The sequence below is a fragment of the Bos indicus genome, chromosome 22, assembly GCF_029378745.1.
Source record: "Bos indicus isolate NIAB-ARS_2022 breed Sahiwal x Tharparkar chromosome 22, NIAB-ARS_B.indTharparkar_mat_pri_1.0, whole genome shotgun sequence".
NCBI lineage: Eukaryota > Metazoa > Chordata > Mammalia > Artiodactyla > Bovidae > Bos > Bos indicus.
In genome coordinates this window covers 7,524,002-7,539,884 of record NC_091781.1, presented here as the reverse complement: position 1 = coordinate 7,539,884, position 15,883 = coordinate 7,524,002, and the positions used below count along the sequence as shown (strand labels likewise).

The following is a 15,883-nucleotide window of genomic DNA, read 5'->3' as shown; positions in this document are numbered from 1 at the left end:
AATTAGAACTCCCAATTCTAGAAAGGCTCAACTGTATTCAAATTAAGCAGGAAAATATCTAACTGCTATTGCCTAAGAATTTCACAAGCACCGAGCTCTCAAGTGGGGGAATAAGCAGTACTGAATAGTGCTGCTGTTTAGTCCCTTAGTCGCTAAGTGACGTCCAACTCTTTCATGACCCCATGGTCTACAGCCCACCGGGCTCCTCTGTCCATGGGATTTTCCAAGCACGAATACTGGAGTGGGGTGCCATTTCCTTCTCCAGGTGGTTTACCATTCTTAAATGAAGACATTTACATATTTCCAGGTAAATACACCACGATCCTGGAATTATAAAGATTATTTCCCTTCCTTACTTTGTAAACAATAAAACCAAGGCACTGAGAGAGTACATGCCTTAGGAGGCTGAGCTGGAGGGACATCTCCGTCTCCAGCCTCCCTCCTGGGCTCATGCCTCTGCCATTTCTCCATTCCTAGTGCTGAATTAGAATTCTCAGCGGAGTTCTCAGGTCAATAAATACTTGTCAAGAGTCTCCGAAGACTAAAGCACTGAACCAAGTTTTAACGATACAGGTGTGAGGCTTTGGAAAGCTGCGTGGTAAAGCTCAGACTGTAAACACGAATAAGGGGTGAAGTAAAATTCTGTCACTGATAAAGCAAAGAGTGAAGCACAAGCAGAATTTTGGTCTGAAGTATGCAAATACCTCCCAGGTGTTCTTCTTCTCTATCCCACCTTGGCGGCGTAATATTCAATCTAAACGCGGTAAATTAAAGGGCAGGAAAGAGTGAGCAGCTGACTCATCTTTAAAAAAAATCTTTAGTCTAAAGCAGGCTAACTTACCTCTACATCTGTTTGAAAGTTGAAAAGGTCTATTCTTTGCCAGTTGCTTCCATCCAGGGCTAAGATGTTCCAGGCCTGGGAGGTTAGGAAGGATTAGGGTGAAAAAGATAAATTTATTGAGATTGTTAAAGTCTTGATTCAACTTTTCTATTTCCAAAATTTATTCTTGATAGATATGAAGTCAATAATAAAATGTGAAATTATGATAATACCGTTATGTTAAATATAAAAGATGATATTTTAACGTTTAACTGTTTGAGTGAAAACTTATCCTCATTCTAACAAAACTTGATTCTTTTTAAAAATTTATTCCTTTTTCTATTTCTTTTAATTGGAGGCTAATTACTTTACATGATTATTTCTTGATTACAAATCTGGTTAATACCCTACCTTGGAAATCTGTGCACATCGGCACAAGGTTACTATATCCAAGAAGGAAAATATTCTAGGAAGAAAGGGGAAAAAGCACAAAAGTGAGATGGTATTAACATTTTAGAATATCTATAGTTGAAAGATAAAATCTAGTGTGCCATCTGCATATTAATAACTTTTTCAAGATTTCTCAATTCATAATATACAAGAGCACTATAATTTTACCTCGCTATTGTGAAATATTAAATGTTTGCACATTCCAAAGTTGTTATAGAAACATTACACAAATTTCCTTAAACCAGAACTCATTAAACTTTTATTTCTCTTGTTCTAAATCACAGACATGGGACAGTAGATCATACCTTGTTCTATTCAAAGACCAATCTCACCTGCCAGACACTGAGCCTAGTGAGAGTAAGCCCCTAACACAAGTGCAAACTCCCCTTTTGGTAGGAGACGCACCAAACAGGCTCAGGTGCCTGAGGCTCAAACAGTATGGCCAAGAAAAGCTCCACGATAAAACCCACTTGCTTTTTATGTATTTGTTCACAGGGCAGAAAGATGGAGCTCGTTACCTGGAAAGGTCTATAAATGACCAGTTTTTCCTGAGCAAAAGCCAAGAAGCTACAGAAGACAGGAAAGGCAGGGAAAAAGAAAAGAAGAGAGAAGTAACCTAAAACCTAGTGGACACTGTCAGCGTGGCAGGGTTGGAGAGAGCGCCTGACACTATGGCAGCAGAGCTGAGCTGCTGAGGACAGCGCAGGATAATAGCTGCATGTGTCTCAGCGCTCAGCAGGAACAGCTGAAGACAAAGAGCAGCTTTCCTGGGAGAGGAAGAGTGAATGGCGACGCAGTCAGGTTCAACAGGGTCTCGATCCCCACAGCACCGGAAGTTAACTAGGACAGTCTGTGCCTGTGTGTGTGGAACGGGGAGGAAAGAGAGATGGCAAACAGCCACCTGTAAAGTTCTTCAAAATTCTTCAAAGGTAACAATCAGCGGTGAGTTGAAAATCCACAGGCTTGGGGAAGACAGTAGACCCACAAACCACCAGAGCACTGCGCCTACAATAAAGCACCCACGAGCAGCACCACAGGGCTTGTGACGGTGCAGATACTGTTCTACTATGCAGATTCCTATCATTTTCTAGTGAAAAGCAAAGGAGAGAAGCATAAGGGCTGCGTTAATCTTAAAAGACTCCATGGAACTTTGTACACAGGAAAATGCTGGTGGGGAAAACATGTACCAAATATACACACACATATAATAAACATATTTCAGGGTGTCTGTACACCTATAATACATTGCTTCCATGTGATATGTCTTGCCCCACCAACTCAAATGTCTGTGTTCTGTGCCCTATGACCATTCCCCAGTGAGCCGCAACTGATCATGAGCCCACTGAAAGGCCAAGGACCAGACAGAGAGGCATGGGGACGCTACAGAAGGATCGTGTTTCACAGCAGCATCCCTTCTGAACTACAAGCTGAAGGTAGAAAGGGGTTAGCTCACTTTCCCTTGAAAACATTCCTCAGCAACATGCCACCTTGGAGACCACACACTCCACCACCTCTCAGTTATAATAACAACACTGATAACTGTGTGCTTGAAAATTATATGCTAGCCACTGCTTACATTAGTCATTTAATTGTCACAACACTGCTGTGAGGTGCTATTATGCTCTCCACTTTACACATAAGAACACTGAGCACCTCCAAGGCCACACAGATAGAGCAGAGCCAGAATTTGAACCCATGTAGCTGCCGTCTATGGGGTCGCACAGAGTCGGACACGAATGACGCAACTTAGCAGCAGCAGCAGCAGCAGCAGCAGTGCAGCTTGATAGCCCATGGCCGTGACACTACACAAAGCTACAGCTACTGTTCCCGCAGGATTAGGCTGGATGCTCTTCAACTGCTCAGCAGATGAGGCAGCCTATGCTGAGCAAGCATGCTGTATGGAGACTGCATCTATAAAAGCTAGACTCACACTAACTCACACAAGATGCTCATTCAGACGCAGGTGAGAGCCAACAGCGCGAACACAAGTTTACACTGCCCAGCACTGCAGCTGCTGATGGAGAAGCAGACGGCCTTCACTCTTTACCCTATCCTCCCACACCACCATCACATGTAGCTGCATTTGCACACGCAGGCATGCTACAACTCCCAACTGCCCAGTAGGCCAAATTCCTGAATCACGTTTCAGTGAAGAAAATGAATGCCCTGAATGACAGAGCCTGGAACACTGGCAACAGAAACAGAGTTAGCTCAAGGGGTAAGAGTTATAAAGAAGAGGTTAAATACTCAATTTGCATCAAACTTCAAAACCTAACATTTTCCATTTTTTAAATGAAAACTTGGGCTTGCTTCCATGAAAAGATAGTTCCTATCTACTTAAATACACAAAGTAACTAAGAACAATTTCAAAACTTTTTTTTTTGGAAATTGCTTCCTACCTCAAATGTGATAACCACCCTTTGTTAGGAGAGCCCTGAAAGGACAAGTTGGTTACAAATAAATACACACAGGGGTATACAGGAGTGGGTGTGTTTCTGCTCCACTGGTCTGTCTGCCTCTGTGGGAGTACTACTGTTTTAATTATGAAACTTAAAGATCTTGATGTCCAGTAACTTTAGTCCTTCAACTTTGTTTTTCTTCATCAAGATTATCTTGGTTATTCTTGGCTACTCTCAGTTTTTGAATTTCTGCTTGTGTTTTAGAATCAGCATATCAAATTTCACAAAAAAAATTTATAAAATTTTACTGGGATTATGCTGGATTTATAGACACTCTGGGGTCTATAAAATTTTACAGTGGTTAAGTCTTCCAACCCACAAACATGATATACTGCATTATTTAGGACTTCCTTACTATCTCATAGAAATTTTTGTATTTCTCCACATAGATGCTGTTCAGTTTTAGATTTGCTCTCTCCTCCTGGCTATTTGATGTTGTTACTATTAAAACAGAATTTTTTAAATGTCATTTTCTAATTGTTGCTAGTATATAGTTAATTTTCATATGCTACTTGCATATAGCAATATTTACAAATTCTTTTATATAGTCTAAGGATTTTCTACAAACAAAATCAATACACTTGAGAACAATGAAACTTTTCTTTCTTCCTTTTCAATGATCATACGTTTATCCTTCTTCCTGCCTTACTGAAGTGGCTGTGATTGTCTCCAGTACCAACAATGGTAATGAAAGACATCTTTTCCTCATTCACACCCTGAAAAAGCTGTCATTCTTTAACACTCATTCAGTTCATTTCAGTCGCTCAGTTGTGTCCAACTCTTTGCAACCCCATGAATCGCAGCACACCAGGCTTCCCTGTCCACCACCAACTCCTGGAGTTTACTCAAACTCATAATCATTCATTCAGTTCAGTTCAGTTCAGCTGCTCAGTCATGTTGGACTCTTTGCGACCCCATGTATCGCAGCACACCAGGCCTCCCTGTCCATCACCAACTCCCAGAGTTCACTGAGACTCACGTCCGTCGAGTAAGTGATACCATCCAGCCATCTCATCCTCTGTCGTCCCCTTCTCCTCCTGCCCCCAATCCCTCCCAGCATCAGAGTCTTTTCCAATGAGTCAACTCTTCACATGAGGTGGCAAAAGTACTGGAGTTTCAGCTTCGGCATCATTCCTTCCAAAGAAATCCCAGGCTGATCTCCTTCAGAATGGACTGGTTGGATCTCCTTGCAGTCCAAGGGACTCTCAAGAGTCTTCTCCAACACCACAATTCAAAAGCATCAATTCTTCGGTGCTCAGCTTTCTTCACAGTCCAACTCTCACATCCATACATGACCACAGGAAAAACCATAGCCTTGACTAGACAAACCTTTGTTGGCAAAGTAATGTCTCTGCTTTTCAATATGCTATCTAGGTTGGTCATAACTTTCCTTCCAAGGAGTAAGCGTCTTTTAATTTCATGGCTGCAGTCACCATCTGCAGTGATTTTGGAGCTCAAAAAAATACAGTCTGACACTGTTTCCCCATCTATTTCCCATGAAGTGATGGGACCAGATGCCATGATCTTCGTTTTCTAAATGTTGAGCTCTAAGCCAACTTTTTCACTCTCCACTTTCACTTTCATCAAGAGGCTTTTTAGTTCCTCTTCACTTTCTGCCATAAGGGTGGTGTCCTCTGCATATCTGAGGTTATTGATATTTCTCCCAGCAATCTTGATTCCAGCTTGTGCTTCTTCCAGCCCAGGGTTTCTCATGATGCACTCTGCATAGAAGTTAAATAAGCAGGGTGACAGTATACAGCTTTGACGGACTCCTTTTCCTATTTGGAACCAGTCTGTTGTTCCATGTCCAGTTCTAACTGTTACTTCCTGACCTGCATATAGGTTTCTCAAGAGGCAGATCAGGTGGCCTGGTATTCCCATCTCTTTCAGAATTTTCCACAGTTTATTGTGATCCACACATTCAAAGGCTTTGGCATAGTCGATAAAGCAGAAATAGATGTTTTTCTGGAACTCTCTTGCTTTTTCCATGATCCAGAGGATGTTGGCAATTTGATCTCTGGTTCCTCTGCCTTTTTTAAAACCGGCTTAAACATCAGGAAGTTCACGGTTCACATATTGCTGAAGCCTGGCTTGGAGAATTTTGAGCATTACTTTACTAGCATGTGAGATGAGTGCAATTGTGTGGTAGTTTGAGCATTCTTTGGCATTGCCTTTCTTTGGGATTGGAATGAAAACTGACCTTTCCAGTCCTGTGGCCACTGCTGAGTTTTCCAAATTTGCTGGCATATTGAGTGCAGCACTTTCAGAGCATCATCTTTCAGGATTTGAAAAAGCTCAACTGGAATTCCATCACCTCCACTAGCTTTGTTTGTAGTGATGCTTTCTAAGGCCTACTTGACTTCACATTCCAGGATGTCTGGCTCTAGGTCAGTGATCACACCATTGTGATTATCTGGGTCGTGAAGATCTTTTTGTACAGTTCTTCTGTGTATTCTTGCCACCTCTTCTTAATATCTTCTGCTTCTGTTAGGTCCATACCATTTCTGTCCTTTATTGTGCCCATCTTTGCATGAAATGTTCCCTTGGTATCTCTAATTTTCTTGAAGAGATCTCTAGTCTTTCCCATTCTGTTGTTTTCCTCTATTTCTTTGCATTGATCACTGAGAAAGGCTTTCTTATCTCTTCTTGCTATTCTTTGGAACTCTGCATTCAGATGCTTATATTTTTCCTTTTCTCCTTTGCTTTTCGCTTCTCTTCTTTTCACAGCTATTTGTAAGGCCTCCTCAGATAGCCATTTTGCTTTTCTGCATTTCTTTTCCATGGGGGATGGTCTTGATCCCGGTCTCCTGTACAATGTCACGAACCTCATTCCATAATTCATTAGGCACTCTATCAGATCTAGGCCCTTAAATCTATTTCTCACTTCCACTGTATAATCATAAGGGATTTGATTTAGGTCATACCTGAATGGTCTAGTGATTTTCCCTACTTTCTTCAATTTAAGTCTGAATTTGGTAATAAGGAGTTCATGATCTATAGATGGTATTTAAAAACCTGTTAATTGTCCTATTAATGGCCTTTAAAAGAAAATCTTTTTTTTTTCCTGGCCCAGGATCACATACTGCATTTATCTGTCATGTCTCTTCAGTCGCTTCTAATCTGGAACACTTTCTCAGTTTTTATCTCTCATGACTTTGCTATTTTTGAAGCATAACAGTCTCCGTAGAAAGTCCTGCTGTGTATCTAATGTTTCCTCACGGTCACACTCAAGTTACACACTGCTGTTAGGAACGCCACAGCAGTGATTCTGCGCTCTTGTGAACCACATCAGGAGGCATCTGGTGTCCATTTGTCCTGTTACTGGTGATGCCTACTTCGAGCATTTGGTCATGATTTCTGCCAGAGTGCCCTATTATAAAGTTACCATTTTCCCCCTTGTAATTCATATGTATCTTGTGGGAGATTATTTGAAATTATGAAAATACTTTGTTTCCCAAATGTCATACCTTCACATATTTCATTATTTTGAAAACTGGTAAATTAAGAGAAAGAATGTCAAGCGATTATCCTGCCTTTCCTATATGAACTACAGCACTGTGTAATCAAATAGAATTGAAGGTAAGTAACACTTTATAAAAGCATTCCAATTAATAAATGAAGAAAAAGTATCAAGAGTATCATTTTGTAACCCCAATAAGTTCATAATCTAGGCAATCAGCATATACAAATATAAGCAACTGACAAAAAAAGAAAACCTGAAATTACGTGATTTCTAATAAAAGAACACACCACCACATAGTCTCGCATTCACCACACAGTCAAAGGGACTGAACCAGAATCTGAAAAAACCTCTGATCCTGCTGTCAATTTCCAAGAAATAAAAATGAAGGAAACATGCTGAAATTGCACCATGAGGAGGCAATTAGCGAAACCCAGATGGTGCAAACTGCTGCATGTCAAAGAACCCAAGTTACTCAACAGGTAAGATGTATGGAACAGCAAAGAGATGGACAAGAAACCTGTTGATTATCAGACACTTGAAGATTTATTAAATGGGCAAGACTAGCTTTTTCCCAACCCCAGCTCAGTCTGATGGCTTCCACAAAGAAGGGTGACAAGAAAAAAACAGGGCCATTGATGGTCCGCCATCAATGAGGTGGTGGCCAGAGGATACACTATCAATATTCCCAAGTGCATCTATGGAATGGGTCTTAAGAAGCATGACCCTCAATCACTCAAAGAAACTCAGGAATTTGCCACGAAGGAGATGGGAACTCCACACGTGCATGTTGACACCAGGTTCAATAAAGCTCTCTGGGCCAAAGCAAATAAGGAATGTCCCACACTGCATACATTCAACAAACAGGCTCTATACACTGGTTACTGTGTTATCTGTCACCACTTTTTAAAGTCTAGAGACAGCTACTGTGGATGAGAACTAACTGCCAATTGTCAAATGAAGCTACAGAACCACCAAAGAAAATCAAACAAACAAATGGGCAAGACTAAAAAATGAGCACAGGGAGGCACACACGGGCGACAAATCCACAGAGCAATGAAACAGAGTGACAGCTGTGAAAGTCAAGGAAGGGCTACTCCTGGAGAGGGACGCAGTCGTGATTTGGATGGGAAATGGACGTGCTTCTCTGGTGACTGAAGAAGTTCTATTTATCGACCGAGGTAATAGCTACTATGGCCTTTGTCTAATAATTGTGTTCTGTATGGTTCTCTAACTATATATTATACTTTACAATAAAATACGTCTTAAGAAAAAATGATACGAGTCAAAGAAGCAATAAAAGATATTGAAAAATATTTGAAACTGAACAGTAAACAAACAAACAAAAAACACTAAACTTCAAAACTTATGTAATTCAACAAAAATAGAGCTTTGAGACTATTGCCCAAAGAACTTACCTATTATTAGATAAATGAGCTGAAAATTAATGACCTAAATGTCCAAATTATGGAAGCTAAAGAAAACACAATTAGCCCAAAGAAAGGAAAAAAAGGGGGGAGGGGGATTTAAAAAGCTAGAAGGGAAATTTGTTTCAAAAAAAGAAAACAAAGAAAAAATAGAAAAAAGTACACCGATGTCACCAAAAAGATAAAACAAGTGTTGGTGAGGATGTGGGGAAAAGGGAACCTTTGTACACTGTTGGCAGGAAAGTAATTTAGTTCAGCCACCTCAGAAAACAATATGAAAGGTTCCTGGAAACATTTTAAATAGCATTACCATATGGTCCAGCAATTCCATTTCTGAATATATGAAATGAAAACAGGATACTGAAGAGATGTATGCACTCCCATGTTTACTGCAGCATCATTTACTACAGCCGAGACATGGGAACATCCTAAGTGCCTGTCAGCGGATTCACAGCTAAAGACGTGGCCTGCTGATACAGCAGAACGTTGCTCAGCCATGAGAAAGAAGAAAGTCTTGCCATTTGTGACAACACAGTCTCTGAGGACACTGCGAAGTTAAGTCAGAGACAGGCAAACACTGTGCAGTGTCACTTACATGTGGGCCCAAAGGAAAGCCAGGCTCAGAAAAGACGCGGCTACAGAGTCTGGGGCTGGGGGAACAGGAGAGATCTCGTTTTAAGGGTACAAATTTGCAACCAGTATATAAATAAGTCCTAGAGATCTAATTAACATGGCTTAAATGGCCTTTTCATTGTCTCCAACTGTTGCTGAGAGGCAATGGCACCCCACTCCAGTACTCTTGCCTGGAAAATCCCATGGACGGAGGAGCCTGGTGGGCTGCAGTCCATGGGGTCACTAACAGTCGGACATGACTGAGAGACTTCACTTTCACTTTTCACTTTCATGCATTGGAGGAGGAAATGGCAACCCACTCCAGTGTTCTTGCCTGGAGAATCCCAGGGAGGGCGGGGCCTGGTGGGCTGCCGTCTATGGGGTCGCACAGAGACGGACACAACTGAAGTGACTTAGCAGCAGCAACAGCAGCAGCAGCAGCAGAGGTGCTAGCTAACACTACAATGGCAATTACAGTACAATATATGAATGGACCCAATCAACATGTTGTACAACTTAAATTTATACAGTTATATGTTGAACATATATATCTTTCAACTGTGACAGCCTCTGGAAACACTGGCTTTATCAAGAGCTGTAAAAATGTCCTCATTTAATCCAGTAATTCCATTTCAGGAAGTTACCATAAAGAAATAATTCAACAAAAGAAACATTTTTAAGTGGTTATTTCAGCTTTACCTACAATTTTAAAAAGCAACAAAAAGGTTAAGTAAATCATTAGTTATCAACTTCATGGAATATTAAGCAGCCACTGAAGTGGTGATTATGAAAAGTATCTGGTAAAAGGGGAGCATAATCATTAAATGTTAGGTAAGGAAAAGCTCCGGAGAAGGCAATGGCACCACACTCCAGTACTCCTGCTTGGAAAATCCCATGAATGGAAGAGCCTGGAAGGCTGCAGCCCATGGGGTCGCTAAGGTTTGGACACAACTGAGCAACTTCACTTTCAGTTTTCACTTTCATGCATTGGAGAAGGAAATGGCAACCCACTCCAGGGTTCTTGCCTGGAGAATCCCAGGGAGGGCGGGGCCTGGTGGGCTGCCGTCTATGGGGTCGCACAGAGACGGACACAACTGAAGCGACTTAGCAGCAGCAGCAGCAGGGAAAAGCTCAGAAGAAAAGGCTAAGTTCCATGCACTTTCAAATAAGCATAAATACATACATACATGGGCCATGAGGAAACTACAAGGTTTCCCAAATATAGTATGGTTTTTGGAAGTTTTTTTTCTCTGCCCTGAACGTTCTCACACACAGACATACATAGGCCTACACAATACACTTTTGTAAGTACACATTCACAGATAATCTACATATATCTAAGACAAGCCCACCCACTACACATACATACATATATGCTAATTGGCATAGAAACAGATACACAGATCAATGAAACAACAAAGAGTCCAGGAACAAACCCATACATACATGGTCAATTAATTTATGATAAAGGACCCAAGATATACAACGGGGAAAGAGCAGCCTCTTCAATAAATGGTGCTTGGAAAACTGGACAGCCACATGCAAAAGAATGAAACTGGACCACTGTCTTATAACCACAAAAACTAAAATGGATCAAAGACTGAAACATTAGACCTAAAACCATAAAACTCCCAAAAGAAAACATAGGCAGTAAGCTTCTTGACTGAGGTCTTAGAAATGATTTTTTGGATTTGACACCCAAAGCAAAGACAACCAAAGCTAAAAGAAATAAAAGAACTACATCAGACTAGAAAGCTTCTGCACAACAAAGGAAACCATCAACAAAATGAAAAGGCAACCTACCGACTAGGAGAAAATATTTGCAAACCATACACAATATACAAAGAACTCCTACAACCCAACAGCAAGAAACCAAAGAATTAAGTTTAAACATGGGTACAGGATCCAAGTAGAAATTTTTCCGAAGAAGACACACTAACGGCCAAGACGCACTTGGAAAAGGTGCTCCACAAGACTAGTCCTCAGTGTCATGCAAATCAAAATCACAGTGAGGTAACACCTCGCACCTACTGGAAAGGCTGTATCCAAAAGGCAAGACATAAGTATCGGTGAGGAGGCGGAGAAAAAGGAAACCCTGGGCACTGTCATGGGATGTAAACTGGTACAGCCACTGTGGACAACAGTATGGCAGTTCCTCAAAAACATCAAAATACAATCACCATATGACCCAGCAGTGCTACTTGGGGATAATCGTCTGGAGAAAATGAAAGCATAAGACTGGACCAAAGATATACACACCGACCATGTTCACTGCAGCATGACTTACAACAGCTAAGCTACAGAAGCAACTTAAGTGCCTGTCTATCAATGGACGATAAATTAAAAAATGTGGGGACTTCCCTCATGGTCAGTGGCTAAGACTCCATGATCCCAGTGCAGGCGGCCCAGGTTTGATCCCTGGTCAGGGAACTAGACCCCACATGCCATAACAAGAAGAGATTCTGTGTGCGGCAACTAAGACCCAGCACAGCCAAAGAAGTAAAACAAATAAAAAATGTGAGATGCGGCGTTATATATGAAAACTGTTCAGCAATAAAAAAGAATGAAAACTGCCATTTGTGACAACACAGACAGATCTTGAGGGCATTATGCTAAGTGAAATAACTCACACAGAGAAAAACAAATACCTTATGATCTCTCTCACGTATGGGATCTTAAAACACACACACACACACACACACATACCTGATCTCAAAGATACAGAGAACAGATGTGTGGTTGCCAGAGGTGCAGGAGTGAGCCAAACGGGTGAACGGGGTCAAAGGTAAAATTTCAGTTACAAGTAAGCGTTACGGAGTGTGATACACAGCATGGCAACTACAGGTAATAATACTCTATTCCACATTTAAAAGTTGCTGAGAGTAAATCTTAAAAGTTCTCAGCGTAAGAAAAAAGTTTTGTAACTATGTGTGGTGACAGATGTTAACTAGACTTAACGTGGTGATCATTTTGCAGTTACGTGCAAATATCAAATTGTTATATTGTACACCTGTATCAACTATACATATATAAAACCTCAATTTTTTAAAGATTAGATTTACTGTGTCATGCAACATAAAGTCCAGGACAAACACAAGAAATTATAAAGTGTGTAAAGAACCTATACACACACTCAGGAAAGAGTGAACACGGTCCTGAACGGAGAGAAAGGCTTAGGCTGAACTAGGTGAAAGACGGGGTGAACAGAAGACTGGCACCTTCTCTACAAACAACAAACACTGGAGGGGTGGGAAAGCGGAACCCTCCTACGCTGCTGGTGGAGAGGTAAGCCGGTGCAGCTACGGCGGAAAACCATACGGAAGTTCCTCACAAAACTAAAAACAGAACGACCACATGATCCAGCAACCCTACTCCTCGGCGTATATCCAGACAAAACTGTAATTAAAAAAGATACATGTACACCTATGCTCACAGCAGTACTGTGCACGACAACCAAGAAATGAAAACAACTTGAATTATGTCCACTGACAGATGCGTGGATATGGAAGATGTGGTACATATATACAGAGAAATACTGCTCAGCAATAAAAAAGAATGAAATAACGCCATTCGCCGTAACATGGATGCAAATACAAACTACCAAACTCAGTCAGAAAGAGGAAGACAAATACTGCACGATACCACATACGCAGAATTGAAAATCTGACACAAGTGAACCTATCTATGAGACAGAGACAGAATCGGGGACACAGAGAGTAGGCTTGTTCTCAGGGGAGACGGGCGGGAGCGGTCGGGTTAGCAGTGTGGGGTCAGCACGTGCCAACAGAGACACACAGAACGGATAAACAGCAAGGCCGCGCTGCAGAGCAGAGCCCACGCCGGTCAGCATCCCGTGATGAACCATACTGGGAAAGAGCATGGAAAAGGACGCACACACTCTTTTCTATTCTGGCTGATCGTTCGCCTGGAGGAGGAAATGCCAACCCACTCTGGCATTCTTGCTTGGATAATCTCATGGACAGAGGAGCCTGGCGGGCTATAGTCCATAGTGTTGCAAAGTGTATACAACTGAATATATATATATATATATAAACTGAGTCTCTTTGCTGTACAGCAGTAATTAATGCAACATTGTAGTTCAACTACACATCAATAAAAAATAAATTGAGACTGGTACTTCCAAGAAGGCAGAATGACTATGGGAGACAACAAATTAAATGACATTTTCAGGGGCTGGAAGTAAATCAGCTATCAGAGTTTACAAGAAAGTTGGAAAAGAGTGAGAGAGGAAATACAGTAAGAAATAGTAAGTGGAAAGTTCTGGGAGAATAAGTCTTAACAATTTACGTGGACTTTACAGTAAAGGCAACAGGGAAAGTTTTAAGCTGGAGAGAAGCAAAATTAGTCAGATAAAAAAGAAATCAAAAAATAGAAAACTGCAATAATCATCAAAGTGAATAAAATACTCACTTTAATCATTAAAACCCCCAATTGTCCTCTTACAAAGATTATTGAGATATTACTCGAAAAAACTGAATGAAAACCTGTAGAGGATCCAGTAATATTAAGAACAAGAATGGGGGGCTTCCCTGGTGGTCCAGGGGTTAAGAATCTGCCTTGCAGTGCAGGGGACACCGACTCGATCCCGGGTCCAGGAAGAGCCCACGTGCTTCAGAGCAACTAAGCAAGTGCACCGCAACTCCCGGGCCCACTGGCCACTGCCACCGAAGCCCGTGCACCCAGAGCCTGCGCTCCGCAACGAGAGAAGCCCCGGCAACAAGCCCACGCACCGCAACTGGGAAACAGCGTCCCACTCGCCACAACTGAAGAAAGCCCGAGAGCAGCGACGAAGACCCAACACAGACTATAATAAACAAAACAAGGAAGGGGAAGACAACGCCTACAAACCAATAATCAACAGTAGGCAAAACGGGTTTTTTTTATAGGCAATAGGCAAAAAACACATACATGCACCTCACCCAAGAAGAAACACATGTGAGTGACAAACGTATAAACAGATGCTCAACGTCATTGGAATTTAGGGAAATTCAAATCAACAGCACAATGAGATGTCAGTCTATATTTAAGACACGTACAGCATTTAAAATTAGAAAGAACAACTCAACTGAGTCTCTTATCCATTGTCTGTATGGATGCAAATTGATAAGACCACTTTGGAAAAACAAATATTACTATATGAAGTTAAATATTTGTACAGCCTGAGAGGGTAACAGGCAGAAAGGCTAAGGGGTCTCCAAACGGAGAAAATAGGCTGCAAGTGTCAGGCGTTTTTTCTCTCTCTCTTAAGCGGCAGGAAGAAACAAACTACAAGTCTCAGATTTTTTTCCGGGAGTTGGTGATGGACAGGGAGGCCTGGCGTGCTGTGATTCATGGGGTCGCAAAGAGTCGGACACGACTGAGCGACTGAACTGAACTGATGCATAATTAAAAGGAGGTTTCTCTTAAAATTCTGTGTTACCATGAAGACACCTGGTTCCACCTGAACTTAACTTTTCTCAAACCTTGAGCTAACTAATGCGTTTTTCTTACAGAAATGTTCTTAAGCTATGTTAATGAACTATGTATTTACCCTAGTCTTTCTTCAAGTCTGATCCTCTTAAGACTCAGAACTAAAAAGGGCTCAATAAACCAGTATGTTTTACTCAAACATTGTTCTCCTGATCTGTGTTAATGAAACTATGTCCTTACTTGGAAACCTGCCTTTCTTCAAGATTCATGTCAATCGTTTTATGGCCTGGGATGACTCACCTTGTGCAATGTTATCTCAAAATGCACGTTGTGGGTGAGGGGCCTGGTGCCACTCTGAGTTTTGAGACATTTCCTTTCTCTAATTAGCAGCCTGCTGATAGGTATATAACATACTGCTAAAGGCTAGCAGGGGGGTACTCTTTCTGCCCGCTTCTGATGTCTATGTCAGAAGTTTTCTCTATCTCTTTTATACTTTAAAAATACTTCATTACACAAAAGCTCTGAGCGATCAAGCCTCATCACTGGCCCTGGGTTGAATTCCTCTCCTCTGGAGGCCAAGAATCCTGGCACCTTTCACAGCTCAACAACCTTTCAAGCCTATGACCTCTGGCAACTCAACTCAATATATTTACTGACCATCTGTATTTCCTCCTTTGTTCAGACCCTCTTCAAATTTTTCTAAGAGTTAATCCATCTGTTTCTTAATAATTTTTAATAATTTGTGTATATGTTGAAGAAGATAGCCTTCTCCTACAATGTGTATTTGAATTATTTCATCTACCACTATGCTGCTTATATTTGGTATGGCATATTTTGCCATATTTTACTATTCAGATAATCAAATTTGCCAGTCTTTTCTGTTGTAACTACTGAATTCACAGCTTTTAAATTAACAGCTCTCTAACATAACTTTCCAGGGATAACACTCTAGAGTAGAATATACTAGTTTCACCCTTATCTGTGGAGTTCTATTCATGCTTCATGCCACCCCAATGTAGATTTAAAAATCCAAAGCCATCATCAGAGTTTTAATTGTAAGCATAACCCTAACCAGAGGACAATTTGCCTCTGCCATGATTTGGACTTAGATGCTAACCTTAAAATAATACATAACAGTATACAGAGGGAAGGGCCTTTAAGCATCTGCATCTAATTTCAACATATATTAATTCAGTCCTGTATAGCCTCATACAAGGTAAAACAA

General features: G+C 41.1%; 1 protein-coding gene and 1 pseudogene across 5 annotated transcripts in view; one reads left to right on the top strand and one right to left on the bottom strand.

Annotated features, from left to right (window-relative positions):
* Positions 1-15,883, bottom strand: part of FBXL2 (F-box and leucine rich repeat protein 2) — an 83,268-nt gene that overhangs the window by 43,850 nt on the left and 23,535 nt on the right. For all 5 annotated transcript variants that reach the window (XR_011563204.1, XR_011563205.1, XM_070777324.1 and 2 more), the window contains exons 3-4: positions 1,232-1,286; positions 842-916 (exon numbers count right to left, since the gene is read on the bottom strand). Coding sequence is in view for 3 of the 5 variants with exons in the window: in XM_070777324.1 (XP_070633425.1) it covers positions 842-916; positions 1,232-1,286 (130 nt within the window). In the remaining 2 variants the exon portion in view is untranslated. The remainder of the gene's footprint in view (positions 1-841; positions 917-1,231; positions 1,287-15,883) is intronic.
* On the top strand, positions 7,601-8,132 carry LOC109575804 (large ribosomal subunit protein eL31-like; annotated as a pseudogene).